This window comes from Tursiops truncatus, chromosome 1 (genome assembly GCF_011762595.2).
Source record: "Tursiops truncatus isolate mTurTru1 chromosome 1, mTurTru1.mat.Y, whole genome shotgun sequence".
Classification (NCBI taxonomy): Eukaryota; Metazoa; Chordata; class Mammalia; order Artiodactyla; family Delphinidae; genus Tursiops; species Tursiops truncatus.
Genome location: NC_047034.1, coordinates 8,675,596 through 8,694,654, shown reverse-complemented (window position 1 = coordinate 8,694,654; position 19,059 = coordinate 8,675,596). Strand labels below are relative to the sequence as shown.

The 19,059-nt window shown below is 38.0% G+C and overlaps 1 protein-coding gene across 1 annotated transcript in view; it reads left to right on the top strand.

The window, feature by feature from the left end:
* The first annotated feature begins 615 nt into the window (after positions 1-615).
* The window catches only part of CDC73 (cell division cycle 73), a 92,137-nt gene continuing 73,693 nt past the window's right edge, over positions 616-19,059 (top strand). Inside the window, 8 exon segments of the mRNA XM_019920526.3 lie at positions 616-880; positions 3,346-3,451; positions 6,394-6,463; positions 8,263-8,325; positions 8,409-8,443; positions 8,445-8,462; positions 11,597-11,685; positions 15,256-15,472. Coding sequence (XP_019776085.1) covers positions 750-880; positions 3,346-3,451; positions 6,394-6,463; positions 8,263-8,325; positions 8,409-8,443; positions 8,445-8,462; positions 11,597-11,685; positions 15,256-15,472 — 729 coding nt within the window. The 5' untranslated portion in view covers positions 616-749.

Sequence of the window (19,059 nt, the reverse complement as noted above, 5' to 3'; positions counted from 1 at the left end):
TAAAAAAAAACAACCCCCAAAACAACCCCCCGCCAAACCCGTCCCTTCAAAGGGGGCTTAATCACTAAGACCTAGAGGCCATTTGCTAGGCGGGACCGATCTAGCTGGGAAGGTAATCCCAGTTCTGCAAATCTCTCGCCAAACTCCATCCTGACTAAAGGAGAGACCCGAGAGCCACTGGCCACACTCCAGGTGGGTCGTGGAGCACCCAGTGCGCCCTCTAGAGATGGAGGTTTCAGACCCTCCACGCAGGTGCGCGCGCACCTGTCGCCTGCCGCGTACGCGCCGCGCGGGGCGGGAGGGCGAGGATGAGTTACGTGCTCCGCGCGCGTGCGCCGGGCAATGCGCCCTGTACGTGCGCCGTACGTGGGCACGGCGTCCCCGCGCTCCGAGTTTCGGGACGGGATTCGGCCCCGCGCCGAGTGGGAGTCTGGGAGGGGCGTTTCCCGGGCGGGCGCGGCGCCTCCTGGCGGCGGGCGGCGGCACTGGGGGCCCTGGCGTCGCGAGATCAGGCGTTCTCCGCGGGCAGTCCGCGGCGGGGCCTTGCCTGCTAGCGCGGGGTCCTCGGCGGCCTGGGTGGCTCGTTCCTCAGCTGCTGTCGTAGGCGCGGACCGCTGCCAGTGCGGCTGCAGTTGGCTCGCGGCGGCGGCGGCGGCGGCCGAGGCGGGGGTTGAGGCGACAGGCGAAGAGGGCGGCGGGCGCGGCGGCGGCGGCGGAGCCCGGGGCGGGCAGCAGCGAGGGGGGCGAAGATGGCGGACGTGCTCAGCGTCCTGCGACAGTACAACATTCAGAAGAAGGAGATTGTGGTGAAAGGGGACGAAGTGATCTTCGGCGAGTTCTCCTGGCCCAAGAATGTGAAGACCAACTACGTGGTTTGGGGGTGAGTCCGGCGCGGCCGGGAGCGGGGGGCGGCGGGGCAGAGTTGGGCGCCCCCGGGCCCCCTCTCTCCGAACCCCTCCCCCCGTTCCCTTTGGGGATGGAGGAAAACCGGTGCTCCGGAGAAAAAGTTTTCCCAGGAGTAGAAGTTGCACTTGTAGGTGAGGAGGGAGCTGGAGGAGAGCTGTCTGCAGCGGTCCATCCTCTGAGCGTCGGGGGAGGGTGCTGTGGCGGTTTGTTTCTGCCCGTGTGTGCCGAGTGCTGGCTGCGTGCATAGGTGTAGAAAGAATCGCACCGCCGGGTGCCCAGAAGTCTCTTTTTTGTTCTTTAGTTGTTCCTTTCTCTACGCGGCTGCTCTGTAACTGTCTCTGCTGGCCCCTTGCAGCTCCTGATCTGTTCTTTCTCCTTTCCCGATTCCCTCAAGCAGAGAGAAGGGAACCAACTCTGAAGTTAGGACGGGAAAGAGATTCGGTGACTTTGGAAGAGTAGTCAGAATCTGTTGGAGGTGAAGGCAGGAGTTTCCTCAGGGAGAAGGTTACTGCTGAAGTGGAGTAATGGGAAAAGTAAATGGGAAAAGACTCTGAAAAAGGATATAGATATATACATATGTATTACGGAAAGAGAGAGAGAGAGAGAGATGTCTGATCATCGTTGGGGGCCTTTTGAGTGATGTCTCTCTCAGTGGTGTTTCATTTGGATAGCTGGAAACCTGGGCCAGAACTTCCATACTCATTTTGTTTGATTGAGTGGGAGCAGTGTGCTTTAGGAAGAGTTGATGAAAAGCTAGGGGAAGTTTAGTTGGTTGGTTTTAATTTTTTTATTTTTTATCTTTTGTCCTCGAGGGCTTACGATTTAATTAGCTTTGTGAAATGTTGATGGAGAAATCCTTCTGAGTTTTCTGTGTTTTTTCTCTTCCAGAAGGAATTTGCCCAGACAGAATTGCATTTGATTGGGTTTTAAAAACAACTTTTAAGAGTTTGGGGAAAAGAACTTGATTTGGGCAGTGCCAAACTAGAAGAGGTTAGGAGCCCTCTGCCCCGCCCATAAGAGCTAGGGGCTGATTGGGTTTTTAACTGATTGGTTTTTCTTTAAAAAATGGCTGAGTACTCGAGGCTGTTCAATCTGAGAACTAGGAAAAATTGTGAGGAGCTGGGTCGGTGCCTCAGAGGAGGTTACCTCGATGAGAGTAGAGGAGATAAGACATAACTTGATAAGAATCTCATTCCCGCTCTTAAAAGAGCAGTCACTTCTACCTGGGGGTGTTAGGAAAGGTTTCATGGACGTGTGTTTGGCATATAGACATGCTACAGATTTTTCTTGAATAAGTGAATGAACAAATGAATAAGCTTTAAGGAATGGTTAGGAATTCTGAGGGTGAAATGGTGGGTTTGGTGTTCCAGGATGAGGGAACTGTGTGGTTAAAGGCATGAGAGCTGGAAAGGAAATGTTTTGACAGCCATTCAGTGAAGCAAGTAGTGAGAAAGGAGTGCTTAGAATAGTAGATTTCAAACTTTCACAGCAGTGTATCACACCAATACCATCATTTTCATTTACTGTTATTCTGTGTGCATATGTAAATACACACATGTACATAACATTAAAAAATTTATTCTTATTGAATGCAGTGCATTCTATTTTTTGTTCTTACATATCATAAAGAAATACCAGGTTGTGACTCATATATTATATTTCACAGTACAACGATTGATAAGTGGTGTGTGGTTTGAAATATATTGATTTAGAGGAAAAGTGGAAACAGAGGCTAGAAAAGTAGGTTTGGGGCTGTTTGTATTGGGCGGTATTCAGATGAATTTAAATAACACGTTGATATTTCTAGATGGAGAGAATGTAATAGGGAGGGTGGGATTGGACACTAACATTTGTTGAGCAAGTAATAGTATGTGCTTGCAATGATAGAGCTTGCACTCCTAGACGACATTGTTTTATTACAGGTAGAATTAGTTTTGGTTTTACATCATTGGCTTAATTTGAGGGATGTCATAAGACTCAAATGTCTGAAATTAATTGTTGTGTTGAAGAGCGTTGTTCAGCAGTATCTTACTTAGGAGACAGGATACATATCTTGGAAGTTTAGCACAAGTCGTAGTTGTGCTTCTTTTAATCAGGTTGATTGTTTTTTCTTATGGATCCTGGCTAACTGATTAGGTTTCTCTCTTTATTGACAAAGCCCAGAACCTAACTGGGCCAAATTCTAAAAAGTCTGTAGTAATAAAGTATGAATATGGTGTGCTTTCCTTACTTCTTGCTTTTTGTCACTATCTACTTTTGTGTTCCTTTTGCCCAAATGACAGTTGCACTTACTAAATTTCATACTCTACGTGTATCTTTGTTAGCTATGTTAAATCCATCGTTGGATAGCAAAGTGAGTGTAGATAAATTAATACATATGATGAAGCTGAAGGAGTTATATTAGAATTGTGAGTAAAAATCTTGTCTTAATCATTTCAGGACTGGGAAGGAAGGCCAACCCAGAGAATACTACACATTGGATTCTATCTTATTTCTACTTAATAATGTGCACCTATCTCATCCTGTTTATGTCCGACGTGCAGCTGTAAGTAGAATTCATTTAAAAACTCTTTTGATTTGATAGTTGGTATCATTTGGTGTGGATAACTTCCGTCATGGGTTTTAGATCAGAAGAATGAAAAGTTTGTTTGTATCTATATGAAAGTCTCCTGGAGGGTCAAAATTAGATAGATCACTGTGATTTATGCATATTTTTTAAATCTGTGAGTTTTTTACATGTAAGATGCGAGTAATGTTTATAACAACAGAAGTTTCAAAGCTGTTTGTAGGGATGTTTTAAAAAATTTATGAGCCTGTGGAAGGACCTTGATATTCAGAAATCTAGTTTAATTGCAAGGAAAAAAAATTTTTTTGGCATCAAAAAGAACCAAGTTTAGTAGACAGCTTTTTAAAATGAATTTTTAATCAATTTTATACACTTTTTTCATACTTAATTGATAAATTCGTTTTCAGATGCTTGAAAGATGCCTGCTTTCTGCATCTGAGTGTATGAACACTGCTTTTCTGAACAAGAAATATATATTTAGTGTCAAGTATGTGTTGAAAAAAGTAATATGTAGGGTGAAACTATTTAAGACTTTGGAAATAGATAAAATATCAGCATCTCGCTTTATAAAGCTATGTGAGCTCATATTAGATCTTTAAAAACTGAATCAGGCACTAATTAGAATGTTTTGTTGGATAAGTCCATTCATTTTGGGGTAATAAAGATAATCCAGACACTTGGTATAGGTTTAGATTACGTCTCTGGGGAATGGCTGTAGTACGTAACTGATTCTGTAATTGTTAACTGTGAGCCCTAGGACCTTTGGTCACGTAAGATTTAACTATTATATTTCTTAAATATTTGACAGATCGAAAGGGCAGAATTCTAAAAGTCTAGGGTTCTACAAATTTTGTTTTCTCCTAACTCCTTTGTATTATTTGCTCTTTCTTGTGAGCAGACCATTTCTGAAATGAGTTTTTCCTACTCATAGCCCCTATTTTAGTGTGAATAGACTCATACTTTTTTTTGTTGGTGATAACGTATATATAATTCATTAGTGACCAAATGATGAAGTATGTTATAATACTTAGACACAGTAATTTAAAGAAAATCAATTCAGATATTTTAACTATTTATGATATTCCATGTAGACTAGTTTTTAAAAACAAGCACAAAAAAAATCGGTGGGCTCTTGTTTATACTCATCAGCAGAAATTAAATTTTAACCTAACTTCTTAAAAACAGATTAATTTTAAGTGATTAAATGTAGTTTATCTCTGTCATTGAGGAGCATGTGCAGAATGTTAGCTGCAGTGAAGTATAGTCAGTACTCAATATAAGATAGTTAGCCAGGGATATTAAGGGTTCTTGTTCATTGTTGCTTATATAAAGTAACAAAGGGTTTATAACTGTATAATCCCGTAACCACATGTTTTTCCCGTACTCTGCTGTCCTTAATTTACATTATAAAAATGGTAGTGAAAATTGTGGTAATGATAGAATTCATTGAATTCATGGCCCAAGGATAACTTGGTGCCTAAAGTATACAGTTTTATTTGTTTTGCTTACCTCTTTACAAATTGCTAATATAGGAGATTAAAGGAAAACTACTCATGTAGCACAACAGATACATTTTCCAGATGTAATTTTTCAATTTTTTTCCCCTGATTACAAAATTTATACACACTCAAGGATAAGAAAAGAGATACGTAATGTAGAAAGTAAACAACTGTCGTTAACATTTTTCTGTATAGTCTCCTGATTTTTCCCCTGGGCCTAAGCAACACATACCTATTTTTTTTAATCATTTTCTTTTTTCTGTTTTTTAGTTTAAATGTAGTCAATATACAGTAATAAAATATTTTCAGATGTACAACATAGTGATTCAACATTTATGTACATTGTGAATTAATCACCACAATAAGTCTAGTAACCATCTGTCATCATACAGAATTTTTGCAGTATTATCGAGTATATTCCTTGTGCTGTACATTACATTCCCATGACTTAGTTATTTCATAATTGGGTTGTTTGTTTTTTTGACGTTGAGTCGTGTGAGTTCTTTATATAGTTTGGATGTTAATCCCTTATTGGATTTATTGTTTGCAAGTATCTTCTCCCATTCAGAAGGTTGCCTTTTCATTTTGTTGATGGTTTCCTTCATGGTGCAAAAGCTTTTTAGTTTGATGTAGTCCATTTTTTTATTTTGTTGCCCTTGCCTGAGGAGACAAATCCAAAAAAATATTGGTAAGACTCATGTCAAAGAACACACTGCCTATGTTTTTTCCTAAGAGTTTTATTGTTTCTTAATTCTTACATTTAAGTCTTTAATCCATTTGAGTTTATTTTTGTATATGGTATAAGGAAGTGGTCCAGTTTGATTCTTTTGCATGTAGTTGTCCAGTTTTCCCAGGACCATTTATTGAAAAGCCTGTCTTTTCCTCAGTATATGTTGTTGGAACATGTACTTATTGTTAATTATGAAAATATAGTTTTAGTGGTTCATTTAGTTTACTTGAAACAGTTCAGTTGCCATATTTGGAGGAGGTCTAGTTTGGGTGTGAGAAAAGAAAGCACTTTGGAAACCTTGAATAAAATGAGCAAGCAATGGGACTAAAATGGTATTTGTCCCGAAAAGCAAAACATTATGAGTAAAATTAAATGCTTAGAATAAGCCAAGGGACAAAAAAGACTGTAATTGGTATTTCAAAGAGGATAGGGTTATCGTTTCATTTCTAATGCTTATCTTTTGTATATCTTACTGGAATTTTGAGGATAAAGTTACCAAAAATTAATATGCTTAAAAATTGTCAAGATTTTATTAGGTTCTTTCAGCCTAATTATTTTCTAAAAAACAGGATTCTAAATATATGTTATCAAGATATGTTGGAATAAAATTCAGACTTTACAGGATGTTGATCTTTACCAAGTTTCTTATAATTGTTATTGATTTGATATCTATTTTAAAATTTTGACTTTAGACTGAAAATATTCCGGTGGTTAGAAGACCTGACCGAAAAGATCTACTTGGATATCTCAATGGTGAAGCATGTGAGTAATTTTTTAATTGCTCTCACTCTTAAATAGACATTGTTGCTTTTTTTTTTTCCCTGTGAAATAAGAATTAGTGGGAAGAGATCGTGGATTCCCACTAAAAACTTCCCCTACCTGCAGCTGTGTCCACATGCTGTCTTCCCCTTCCTGTTATAGTGGATGCACCTGACTCTTGGGGCCAGTCACCCCTTCCCTGCGTGTGGGTTTCATCTCCTTTCGCACTCTCAGAGACTCTGCCTTTGCACATTGCTGCTTCTGTCTTGCATCGTCAGTTCTCTTTCTTCTGCACCATTCCCTTTAGAACATACACCGTGGTCTCTCTCATTAAAAAAGTTCTCTGAGCCCCCCTGTCCCCCACCTTCCTACTCTCTACTGGTCCATTTGTCTTCTCTTTTTCATTACAAAATTCTTTGCAAGGGTTGTGTGGTGTTACTGCCTCCTCTTTGCCTCTGATTCTCTCTTGAATCTACTCCAGTCTGACTTTCTTCCTCACCATCTCACTCAAATCACCCTTATGAGCTCAGCACTGACCTAAGGACTAGCAGATCCTTTGGTCTCTCCGCTTCGCAGCTAACTTGACCTCTCAGCCTTCGATACTGTTGACCGCTTAGTCCCTTTTGGAAAGCCCTTCTTGACTTGGCGTTTGGGGCACCAGACTCTGGAGGTTCTCTTTCCACTCATTGTCTGCCTCACTTTTTTTTCTTGCTTCCTTATCTCCAAAACTGATGTGTTCCTGAGCTTCACATTTAGAAATTCACTGTCAGCATCTTCCCTTGGGTATTTAACAGGCATGTGAAATGTAGCATATCCACAATAAAGTGCCGAGTCCTGCCTTCCCTTCTCCCCACCGACAGAACGGAAGCAGCAAGTCTGTTCTCCCAGTGTTCCCGTCTCAGTAAATGGTACCCCATTCACACAGTTGCTTAGGCCACCAACCCTGGAGAAATCTTTGATTCTCTTCTCTCACAGCTCACGTCCATTCCATCAGCAAGTCCTTTCTTTACCTTTGAAAGTATGACAGCTTCTTACCATCATACGCCCACCCCGCTCCACCTTCCTCTTTAGACCATTGCATAGCCCTCCTGAAGGTCCTCGCTCCACTGTTTCCTACAGTGTAGCCTCTGCTCACCACTCAGAGGGACCTATTTTTGAAAAAGCCTCTGAACTTGATTGTGTCACCCACCTGCTCAAGGCCATCCTGTGGCTTCCCGTCACACTTAGAATACAGCCCATCCTCCTTTCCTGAGCTTCGCGACTGTGCTTCTGCCTGTCTCTGTGCCCTCATCCTCTCCCAGTCTTCCTCTGCCCTCAGAAGTCCAGTCTTCCTGGTTCTTTTAGCTTTTCTAACCTTAGAGTCTTTGCACTTGCTGTTCCCTCTGTGTTACATTTTGTTTCTCTGCGTTGTCACGTGACTCACTTCTCACCACCCCATTCAGAGCTGTGCTCTAATGTTGTTCCCTTATATATGTATACATTTATGTTTTTATTTATGTTTACATACACTTTTACATACATGTGTTGTGATATTGGAGTATATTCTTTGAAGTTGATTTCAGTCAGATATCTCAGTTTGTAAGTTAAATGGTCAAAAATAGTTTGTCCTCTTACAGACTTTCTAATACAGATTAATCATTTATAATAAAATGCTTTTACAAGCCTGCTTTAAAACATTTTTTAAGGGAAATAACCATATATAAAGTAAGAAATATAACAAATCTTGAGCATTCACTTGTAAATATATCCAATACCTGTCTTCAAATATTTATTTTCTCACAGAAATCTTTTTAAATCTTCAGCAACATCGGCCAGTATAGACAGAAGTGCCCCTCTAGAAATAGGTCTGCAGAGATCTACTCAAGGTATGTCTTGTTGCGTGTTTATATTGAACTTTCAAACACCAGTCCCCAAACTATATGTTTATTTACTTCTTTTTTCCTTACAGTCAAACGAGCTGCAGATGAAGTTTTGGCAGAAGCAAAAAAAACCGCGAATTGAGGTAATGGAACTTTATTTTAAGTGATTCAGGTTTTTTATGGAGATTGGACTCATGTAGTAGTAAGAATTCTTTGCTCATAGTAGTGCTCAGAACTTTTGTTTTCCTGGAAAAGTGGTAATATTAGAATGAACAGTTGATTAGTAAGTAGCTTGAGCTATCGTGTAAGATCTCTCACATACAAGCTGTGTGATGGACAAATCACTTTATTTTCTTTGTCTTTATACCCTTACGATGAAAGTGTTGGCCTAGATGAGTGGTCAGAAGGCTTGTTCTATAAAGGGCCAGATAGCAGCCACTTCAGGCCTTTTGGGCCTTGTAGTCTTTGTCCAGCTCTTTCACTCTGCTGCTGTAGTGTGAGAGCAGGCACAGGCGATGCATAAATGAACAGGCGAGGCTGTATTCCAATAAAACTTTATGAAACATGGCCAGCCAGATTTGGCCTTTGTGTTGTGGTGTGCCTACCTCTGGAATAAGGTGGTGTAGGAGTTTACTCCACTCTGAAGAGGCGTGAACATGAAGTCCTTATTCCAGTTACTTCTTCCAATATTGACATATCAGGTTATATGTTTTTTTGGTAGCATTTTATAGCCAGCAAGTGGAATATTAGTATTGGTAAACAAGGGTAGTTCATGTTAAATAGAACCCTGTAAGCAATGCAGTTAACATTGAAAAGAAAATTTGTTGACCAGCTCGTATACTGCATAAGACAATTAAACTTTTGGAGTTTAAATTGTATGAGTACAATACTGTTTATTTAAATTTGTAACAAGCCCTAGATCAGTTGCATATAAACCCTCTGAAAATCGAGGATCATGTATTAGAGGCACACTTAAAATCTGAGAAATGACTGAACTGGCTATATATCAATGACCAGTATAGGAATAACACTTGGGGTCACCAGTAGTGTTAACATTACTAGAAACTTAAGTTTTGTCATTTCACACTTATATAAAAATCAAATAGTTGTACCTTTTGCCTGCTTCATGAACAGCAAAGCATCCACAATTAAGGATCAGAAAGGTAACTTGCAGAGACAGGGTTGGTTGGTAAGTACATACAGTAGAATCACTGACAAAATTTGATGCTAAGATACATAATTTTATTTAAGGATACTCTGAGACATAGACACGATGTTTTTCAGATGATGGTGATAATTAGCTCGTTGTTATTCTGTGCTAGGTGATACTGTATGTACTTTATGTATGTCATTAACTCATGTAATCCTAACCACCACCTCCTGAAGTCTGCAGTACTGTGCATGTCATCTGTGAGCAAACAGGCTCAGAGACAAGTGACTTGCTGAGGTGCACAAAACTGGGATTAGAGCCCAGGCATTGTGGCTCCTACCTAGTCCACTATCCTGGGTACAAATTTTGTGGCAGTAAAACTGAAATTTTCCCCAACTCTCTTTATGTGTAAGGAAGTTATAACCCACTTTGTACAAAGTGAGTGAATTTAGGACTTCCCTGGTGGCGCAGTGGTTAAGAATCCGCCTGCCAGTGCAGGGGACACGGCTTCAAGACCTGGTCCGGGAAGATCCCACATGCTGCGGAGCAACTAAGCCCGTGCGCCACAACTACTGAGTCTGCGTTCTAGAGCCTGCGACCCACAGCTACTGAAACCCGCGCACCTAGAGCCCATGCTCTGCAACAAGAGAAGCCACCACAATGAGAAGCCCACGCACCCCAACGAAGAGTAGCCCCCACTCGCCGCAACTAGAGAAAGCCCACACAGCAACGAAGACCCAACGCAGCCAAAAATAAATAAATTTTTTAAAAAAGTGAATTTAGAGATACCATTTAGTTGGAAAAACGTGAACTTCATGGTTTAATTATTTGGAAAAAAATTGAACATATCAGAAATGCAAAATTGCTAGGATCTGGTAACTTTAGAAACCAGCAAGAAATAGCATCATAAAATGCTTTCCAGAGCATTTGTAGGGTTAAAATAAATTACATAAATAGCTATTGATATATTACATGAACAGTTTTCAGTTCAGCAGATCTATATTGAGGACCTGCTGGGCACTATGCTAGCAGAGAGAAGCCTTAGGATCTGGTTAAAACCTAGGCTGCAGTTGTCTCTAAAATCAGTCTCCTGAGACTTCCTTGGCAGTCCAGTAGTTAGGACTCCCTGCTTTCACTGCTGAGGGCCCATGTTCGATCCCTGGTTGGGGAACTAAGATCCCCACAAGGCGCACGGTGCGGCCAAAAAAAAAAAATCAGTTTCCGAAGGAACTTGAGTAATACGTGTTAAATCATTCTTACAAATGGAAAGAATTTAATGTGCTTGTTAAAATATTAATCTTTGCATTCATCTCAGCAATATGCCTGTTTCGAGTTTTACATGGTTAGAACACAATTGGAGCACATCTCTCTGGACCTCTTGAACGTACTGATGGTTTTTATACAATTTCATATTTGTTAGCCATAGACGCTGACTCTGGTTCTCAGTTTTCGTGTCTGTTGAATGTGGGCATTGAACTAGATCAGAATTAGTAAGTTTTGTTTTTAAGTAACCGAACACTTTTCAGACTGACTTTTACCTGAGATTCTAATATCTAAATGAGGTAAAAGTCGAGCTACCAAAGTTGAATTCAGATAAGAAGTGGCTCCTGGGCACTTTGTAGGAAGCTCCTGATGTTTTGAGGAACATACTTTGAAAACCATTAAAGTTTCACTTCTGGTGTTTTGTTCTGTGCTGATAGATTCAGGACCTGGGGCAACAGATGAAAAAAATCTAGACCCAAAATGAAATTTTTGACTGTGGCAAAGCCTTCTCATAAAATTTAGTTATAAACTTCCCTGAAGAGAAGGAATTTATTTGTTGTATGTTATCTTTCTGAATAAAAGTAGCTATGATATGTTATGGGAAGAACACTTAATCATAGAAAAAACTTACTAAAGTTTATTTGTAAGCTTTTAGTCAGTTTTAATCTTACATGATCCAACATATATTTATTATTGTTCTCTTTATGTAACTAAAAATATTTTAAAATTGACCAAAGGCCAGTGATGTCTGGGACTTTATAGGTGGGAACTTGGGTAAGGAAAAGTTATGTGCAGTGTTTTTTTTTGTTGTTGTTCTACAAGTTAAATAAAAATTTAAAATATTCACTGAGTGATTATTTTCAGGATGAAGAGTGTGTACGCCTTGATAAAGAGAGATTGGCTGCTCGTTTGGAGGGTCACAAAGAAGGGATTGTACAGACTGAACAGATCAGGTAAGAATTTCTTTAGTAGAAACTGAACAGTCTAGGTATATGTAAGTATACATGGAAAAAAGGGATATTAGTATGCTGTCTACATGTGTTCTTCATTGCCTTCAGTTCAGAAGATGCTTGAGCATGTTTTATGATGGGAGGATTGGAAGCCATTGTGCTACTTATGCTTTTTGGAAGCTTCTTGATTCTGTTACCATATTGATCTTTCCTTTTTAAAAATTATAATCCAAGCCACTCGTTTATCATGAAATCTTTTGTTGGTTTATAGCAGTGATTAATAAACTTTTTATGTAAAGTACCATGTGTTAAATATTTACATTTAACATGATTATTGATATGCTTAATTCTAGTTTTAATTTGCTGTTGTTTTCTGTTTGTCTCTTTGTTTTTTTTCCTTTTTGGGGGACTAAAATTTTGTCCCCCAGAAAGGAAATTCATTTAATTTTGGATTGAATGAATACATGCTGTAATTCCCTTCTGTCTTTTTTGTTGGCTGATTAGTTTATGCTCTTGTCCTGTTTGAGTGGTTGCTAGGGTCACAGTCCACCTTCCGTGCTCCATCACCGTGTGAGTAAGCACGGAGCCTCAGCTAGAAGGCACTCGCAGTTCCCTCCTCTTGGCCTCTGTGATACTGCTGTCATATATTTTACTCATACATGTGTTATAAACACCAATATGCATCATTCTTATTCTTGTTTAAACTATCTTTTAAAGAGATTTAAATAAGAAAAAAATTTCCATGCCTCTTCTTTACTGTTGTAGACCTGTGTACCCATATTTTTTCCTTCTGCCTGAAAGACTTCTCACCCCACCCCCCAAAAGACTTCTTTTAACATTTCTTTTTTGTGCAGGTTTGCTAGTGATTCTTTCAACTTAATTTTTATTTTTGAAAAAGTTTATTTCCCCTATTTTTTTTTTTAAATTTTCACTGGATATGGAATTCCAAGCTACGTCTTTTTAAAGTACTTTACAGATGTTGTACTGCTGCCTTCTTGATTGCATTGTTTCTGATTAGAAATCTGTCATCCTTATTTTTGTTTCTTTAAATGTGCCCTTTTTTCTCTGACTACTTTAAAAATTTTCTGTATTGCAAGTTTTGAGCTATGTAATTATCACATGACTTGGAGGAGTGTTCTTCATCTTTCTTGTGCTTGAGGTCCATTGAGCTTTTTGAGGGGATTTTTGGGTTCATAATTTTCATTGAATTTAGAAAATTTTGGGTATTGCTTCTTAAAAATTTTTTTCTTTTTCCCTCTTTCTGGCCTAATTACTCGTATTCTGCTGGAAGCTGTCCAACAGCTCACTTGGGTTCTTTTCTTTTTTTGGATTCTTTTTTCTGTTCATTTTGGATAATTTCTATAGTTCACTAATGTTTTCTTTTGTAATTATATTCACATTACATTTGTAGTCTCCAACATTGTATTTTTTTTATCTCTACAAGGTGGCTAAATATGCAGTCCATGTCTTTACTTGTTGAGCATATGGAATAGTTGCATTAATTCTTTTAATGTCTTTGTTTGCTAGTCCTACGTCTGTGTCAGTTTATAGTGTTTTTGGTTTAGATTTCTCCTCATTTTGGCTTGTATTTTCCTGTTCCTTTATATGCCTTATAATCTTTGGATACCAGACATTTTGCATTTTATGTTGTTGAGTGCTAGATGTTTTTGTATTCTTCTAAATTTTCTTCAGCTTTGTTTTGGGACACAGTTAAATCACTTGGAAACAGTTTTTTCCTTTTGAGTCTTGACTTTAAGGTTTGTTATTTGAACAATGTTAATTTAGAGTAGTTATTCCCTACCACTGCGAAGTCGAGACCATTCTGAGTACTCTACCTAATGCCCCAGGAATATGAGGTCTTCAGTCTGGCTGGTGGCAACAGGTATTATTATTCATCCTGAGTGAGTGCTGGACACTGTTCCCTCTAATACTCTTGGTGGTTCTGTTCCTAGCTTTAGTTTCCACTTGTTTATGTGCTAATCAGTATTCTGCTGGAATACTCGAGGGGGACCTTCTGTGCAGCTCTCTCTTCTCAGGTACTCTGGCCTATGAGTTTCCATACGCCTTGTTCTTGCGTATGGAAGAATCCCAGGACCATTTTCTCAGATCAGGAAATACAGTTTTGCCTGGGTTCTCCTCCCTCTGCCATGTTGGAAACTTTCAAGGCCATAAACTGCAGCTTTCATAGGACTTAATTATTTAGTTTGCATTTGTCAGAGATCACTGTCTTTCATTGCTTGATATCATGTATTGTGTAAACTATTGTTTCATGTATTTTGACTGGTTGTTTCAAGACAGGAGAGTTAATCCAGTCCCTGTTACTTCATCTTGGCTGGAAGTACAAGTCCAATGATTGTCCAATGCACGTTTGATTATAGTTTAGAAAAGTATTTGAATTTGGCTCAAGGTATGCTGGTATGCTTTAGATTTTAAGGGAAAGTTGTGTATTATTATGTAAAATGAGTCAAATACTAATGCATATTGAGCATATACTTTGAGCAAGTACTTTCATACCTAATGTAAATAAAATACATACTATGTAATACTACCATGTTTAAACCTGCAGGAATTCCTGTCCTTTTCCCACATGTTGTTTAAACGTATTTCAAGATTGTCATCTTGTGATTAGACTAATAATTTTATCAACTGTTGTTAAGGTATCCAAACTCTTTTTCTTGTTTTACATTTTGAAAAATGACACTAAGCTTAAGATTGTGATCTTAATGAAATCTATACTTTCATTGTTGTCTTTTTTGTTTTCTAAATAGTTCTGAAAGCATAGGCTCTGTTTGCTATTTCACATGTTATTTGAAAATAAAGGAAAGAAAAAGAAAATTTCAAAATATGGTTTTATCTTCTAGGCTTTAAAAGGAGTATATGTTTATGTGGCATATAAAAGCCTCTGTCATCTATAAGATTGATATGTTGTACATTGTAGCATATAGATTTGAAACCTTGAAATAAGTTTCGAGGAAAACCTAAACTGTGAATTCTTCACGGAATGAAAAATTTTTACCCCCATTCTAGGGTGGTGCATGCACATGCTCACATATGTGTGTGTGTTTGTATAAGTTGCATGGGTGGGAGGGAGGGTTAGCAAGTAAAAGTCTCATAGAAAAGGGCTTTTTTGGGGGGTGGGGGGAAGTGCAGAGAAAGGTTTATTGCAGGGCCAAGCAAGGAGAACGGGTGGCTTGTGCTCAAAAAACCCAAACAATCTGAAGGGTTTCAGCAAAGTAGTTTTAAAGGCAGGGTGAGGGAGGGATGTCCCAGGGTATGTGATCAGCTTGTGCAAAATTCTCTGATTGGGAGGGCAAAAGGTTAAAAAAAATGTGAAAAATTTTTTGCATTGTTCCTTCTAAGAAATTACTAGTTTGCTTATAGTGCAATATTTCTATAGGGTCTCTTTCTTACATGGTTATAAGTTATCAAATATGTCAGTTTTATATATAAGAAGGAAAGCTTAATTATTGCCACTTATAGTGTTATTACCAGGAACTTAAAAATGTCACAGAATATTTTGTGATATGCTCAAGAGATCCTTGCTGTGAATATTAAGAAAGAAATTGCTTTCAGGTCTTTGTCCGAAGCTATGTCGGTGGAAAAAATTGCTGCAATCAAAGCCAAAATTATGGCTAAGAAACGATCTACCATCAAGACTGACTTAGATGATGATATAACTGCCCTAAAACAGAGGAGTTTTGTGGATGCTGAAGTAGACGTGACCCGAGATATTGTCAGCAGAGAAAGGGTGTGGAGGACGCGAACAACTATCTTACAGAGCACAGGAAAGGTAATTGAAATATTTTATTTGTTCGTTAGAGTCAGTGTGTGTGTTTCATCTACAGTTGGTTATAAAACTGGTTAAAGTTTCCCATGAGGAGGAAGTTTCAAGTTCATATCTGACAGATCGGTAATAATGTAGACTTCTAAGGGGCCATATTTACCATTCCATTCTAGCATGTGGTTGGTTGTTGGTCACCAGAGAAGCTGATGAAAAAGTCTGATACAAAGCGTGAGTCCCTTTATTTTCACCTCATTTGTAAATCCAAAGAGATCTACAGTTTTCTTGTTGATGAGATTTTTGCTTAAACCTAATGAACAAGGAATATTGATGGCAAGCTCTCTGATCATTAATGCCGTTATTAATTTTTTTCCTCACAAAGTAGAGAACTTAACGAAAATCAGTCAGCAAACATGTATTGAGTGTGTTTGATACGTTATAGTCTGTTAGGTGGATGTTTATTCCTTATTAATGGAGTTGTTTTGTTTTTTGCTACAGGATTGTGGGTTTTCTTCCTTCCCTTTCCTCCCTCCTCCTCCCCTTCTCCCTGTCTCCTTCCCTTCCTATTCATGATTACAAAAACTGCATTAAAAAACATCCTCGTTCATACACCTTTGTGCATTTATGTCTATATAGCAAAAGGATTAATTCCTAGAAGTGAATTGCTGATTAAAGGAGATATGTACTTTAAATTTTGAAAGATAAGTTGAAAGATACTGGATGTTTAGTATCTTAATACATCTCCAAAAAGGTTGCGTTGATTCTGTTTCACTTACCTCTTTTCACCTGTCTTTTCCTCCCACACATCCGAATTTTCCCTTAAATGTTAATTCTTCACTGATGCCCAGTTCACAGTGGTGATTTGGTGAGAAGGTTTATAGAAGTTATGAGATTACTGATGAAAGTGAACTTTAACATTGGTCCAGGCAGACTGGTTTTCTTTGCAGTTCTTTTTGGATTCTGGCCTTAAGTTTACTGTGCCATTTTAGTAGGAATAAAGCTACTAGAAAAGAATATATGAAGGAAAGAATTCTTTTTCTTTTGTACTTTGACTTGTTTTACAAAGTACTGAGGTCAAGGTTAAGAATCATTCTCCAGAGCTTAGAATTATAGAGAAATTTGAGAACGTGAGTAAACTTTCATTTTTGTATTTAAAATAAAGTGATCTGTTGATACTCATTTTCACTGCCTAGTATGGCTAATAGTTAAATACTGTTACTTATATTGTTCTACCAACGTTCATTGTAACGTTTGAAATGAACAATTTTCTTTGAGCTCTAGGTGGCAGGATTGTACCATCATTTCAAAACTTAGTGTTCTAATATAATTTACTGTTGTTGGCACCAATGTGTAATTTTAAAAATAAGTTAATACTAGAAGAACTGTTTGGTAGCTAGGTTTGTTTCTATGAGTATGAACATTTTTAAAAGTCAAAAGCAACAATTTTAACTGAAACCCCTCTCTGTATACTGTTCTCATCTGCAAAACTCTAAAATAAACCCTCTAAAAAAACCTTTTTAGGTACTTATAGCCCTGAAAGCCCCTGTGATTTTTGACAGATCTTCATTATTACCAGGTATCAGGGCTTTCTTTTTTTCTGAGTTTCCGAAATAAAAGACAGGTTTAAAATTCCATGAAAAATGTAACTACATACTTTTGTAGTTATATTACCACTGCAAACACCCTACAAAAAGGCAGCCTGATTTTATAATACTGTTTAAAACATGCTTTTAAACTTACATACACAAGTATATGTTCATCTTTGAAAGATTGATAAAAAGAGATCACTAAAAGGAAGATAATAATCCCCTGTAATTCTACCACACAAAGATAGCTAGTAACATTTTGATTGATTCTTATAGAGTTTGTGTCTCTCATGAAATGCTTTATTATTTTTAAAGTAATGAAATTTGACTTTCATATTTTCAACTATTTTCATAATAGGATTAAGATTTTATTTGCATATGTCACTGTGTTGACCTTCTCACTGCTGGTGCAAAAGCAGTGGTTGGTTAACTGCTGGCATCTTGGCATGAATCAAAGCATTGGCACCAAACTTTGCTAGTAGCCATTTTGTTCTTCACCTACTAATGATGTCCTTGGTGAAATTTGAAAATTTACTAATTTTATTAAATCTTAACCTTTGAGTATATGTCTTTCTAGTATTTTCTGTGATGAAATCAGAGCATACAAAGCACTCCTGCATCCCAAAATCTGATGATTGTCTCCACAAAGAGCACTTGTGCATTTGACATTTTTTCGAAAATGAGGGAAGAAAGCCTGTTCATTCAAGAAATGGAACTGACAGTATTTGTTGCCAGTAATAAAATGTGAACTTTCATGAGAAAATTAGAATTTGAGAGGTTTCTTTTTGCTACTGAGACCTTAACAGTTTCCTAAATTTAACATAGTGCCACTCTTCCTTGTCCTTACTTTTTGTGCATTTTGGAAAATACTTTTTCATAAAAACAAGTTATTTTTATGTGGAATATTTTTTCCCTCATTTTTGTAGGAATTAATATTTTTAAAATATTTTAGTTTAAATTTCTAATGTGATAAATATTGTAACCTATATAATAAAACTCTTTGGGGTGTGCCATAATTCTCGAGAGTGGGAAGGGGTTGTGAGACATTTGTTTGCTGTCCTAAAGAATTATAGGAACTTGTAAGTACTATTAGTGGGGCAATGGTTTAAGTTATGTTTCAGGCTATCTCTCCTTTTGTATACATGTTTATTTGTGTAATATTTATTCAGCATCTACCAGCCAGGCACGTGGTGGGCACTCACTAGAGATGCATTGGTCCTGGCTTTCACAGAGGTTATATTCTTTAATAGGAGAGAGATAATTAAATAAGCAGTAATTGTGACATATGACATTATAGGGATGCTACCCAAGAAGGGCAGCTAACTTGGTCTAGAACCACGACGAGAGAATGATACCTAAATAGTAAAAAGTAATTAGGAGGGACAAGCTGTCCAAGCCAAAGAAACAGTATTCTTAATTGTATAGAGAAGAGAAACCACTTGAGGTTCACGAGGACAGGGACGACGTCTCTCTTAGTTGTCATTGTGTCTGAGTGCCAAGCGAGGTGTTTGGCTTATAGTCATAACATGTTGCTTAAAATGATAAGTGATTGACAGGCAGAATTAGATGAGCCCCAAGGGAACTGAGGGAGAGACTCAGGTAAAAGAAGAATATTTCATGAAAGAAGGAGGAGTCAGATTCGTCAGCTTTGTTCAGTGTTGCTAAGGTTGTTCGTGCAAAAGTTAAGTTAAATTTTTAAATTGCATTCCAACTTAAAAACTTTGAAAAGTGCATGTTGAGTCCTAACAAACAGTATCTTAAAACTTTCAACATCTCATAAAAATTATAGCAGTCTGAAATTAGCACTGGAGTTTATTATACCTAGAAGAGAATATAGTAGTTGATTTCTTTCAGAAGGATTAATTTCTTTTAGAATTAAGAAGCCCCCTTGGCAACAAATCTGCCATATTTTTATTTTTTTAATATTAACTTGTTTCCTGGTTACATATTTGAATAAATGGAGAATATGAATGAATTTATAGCCAGTTATGCACTTTAAGTAAAATGAAA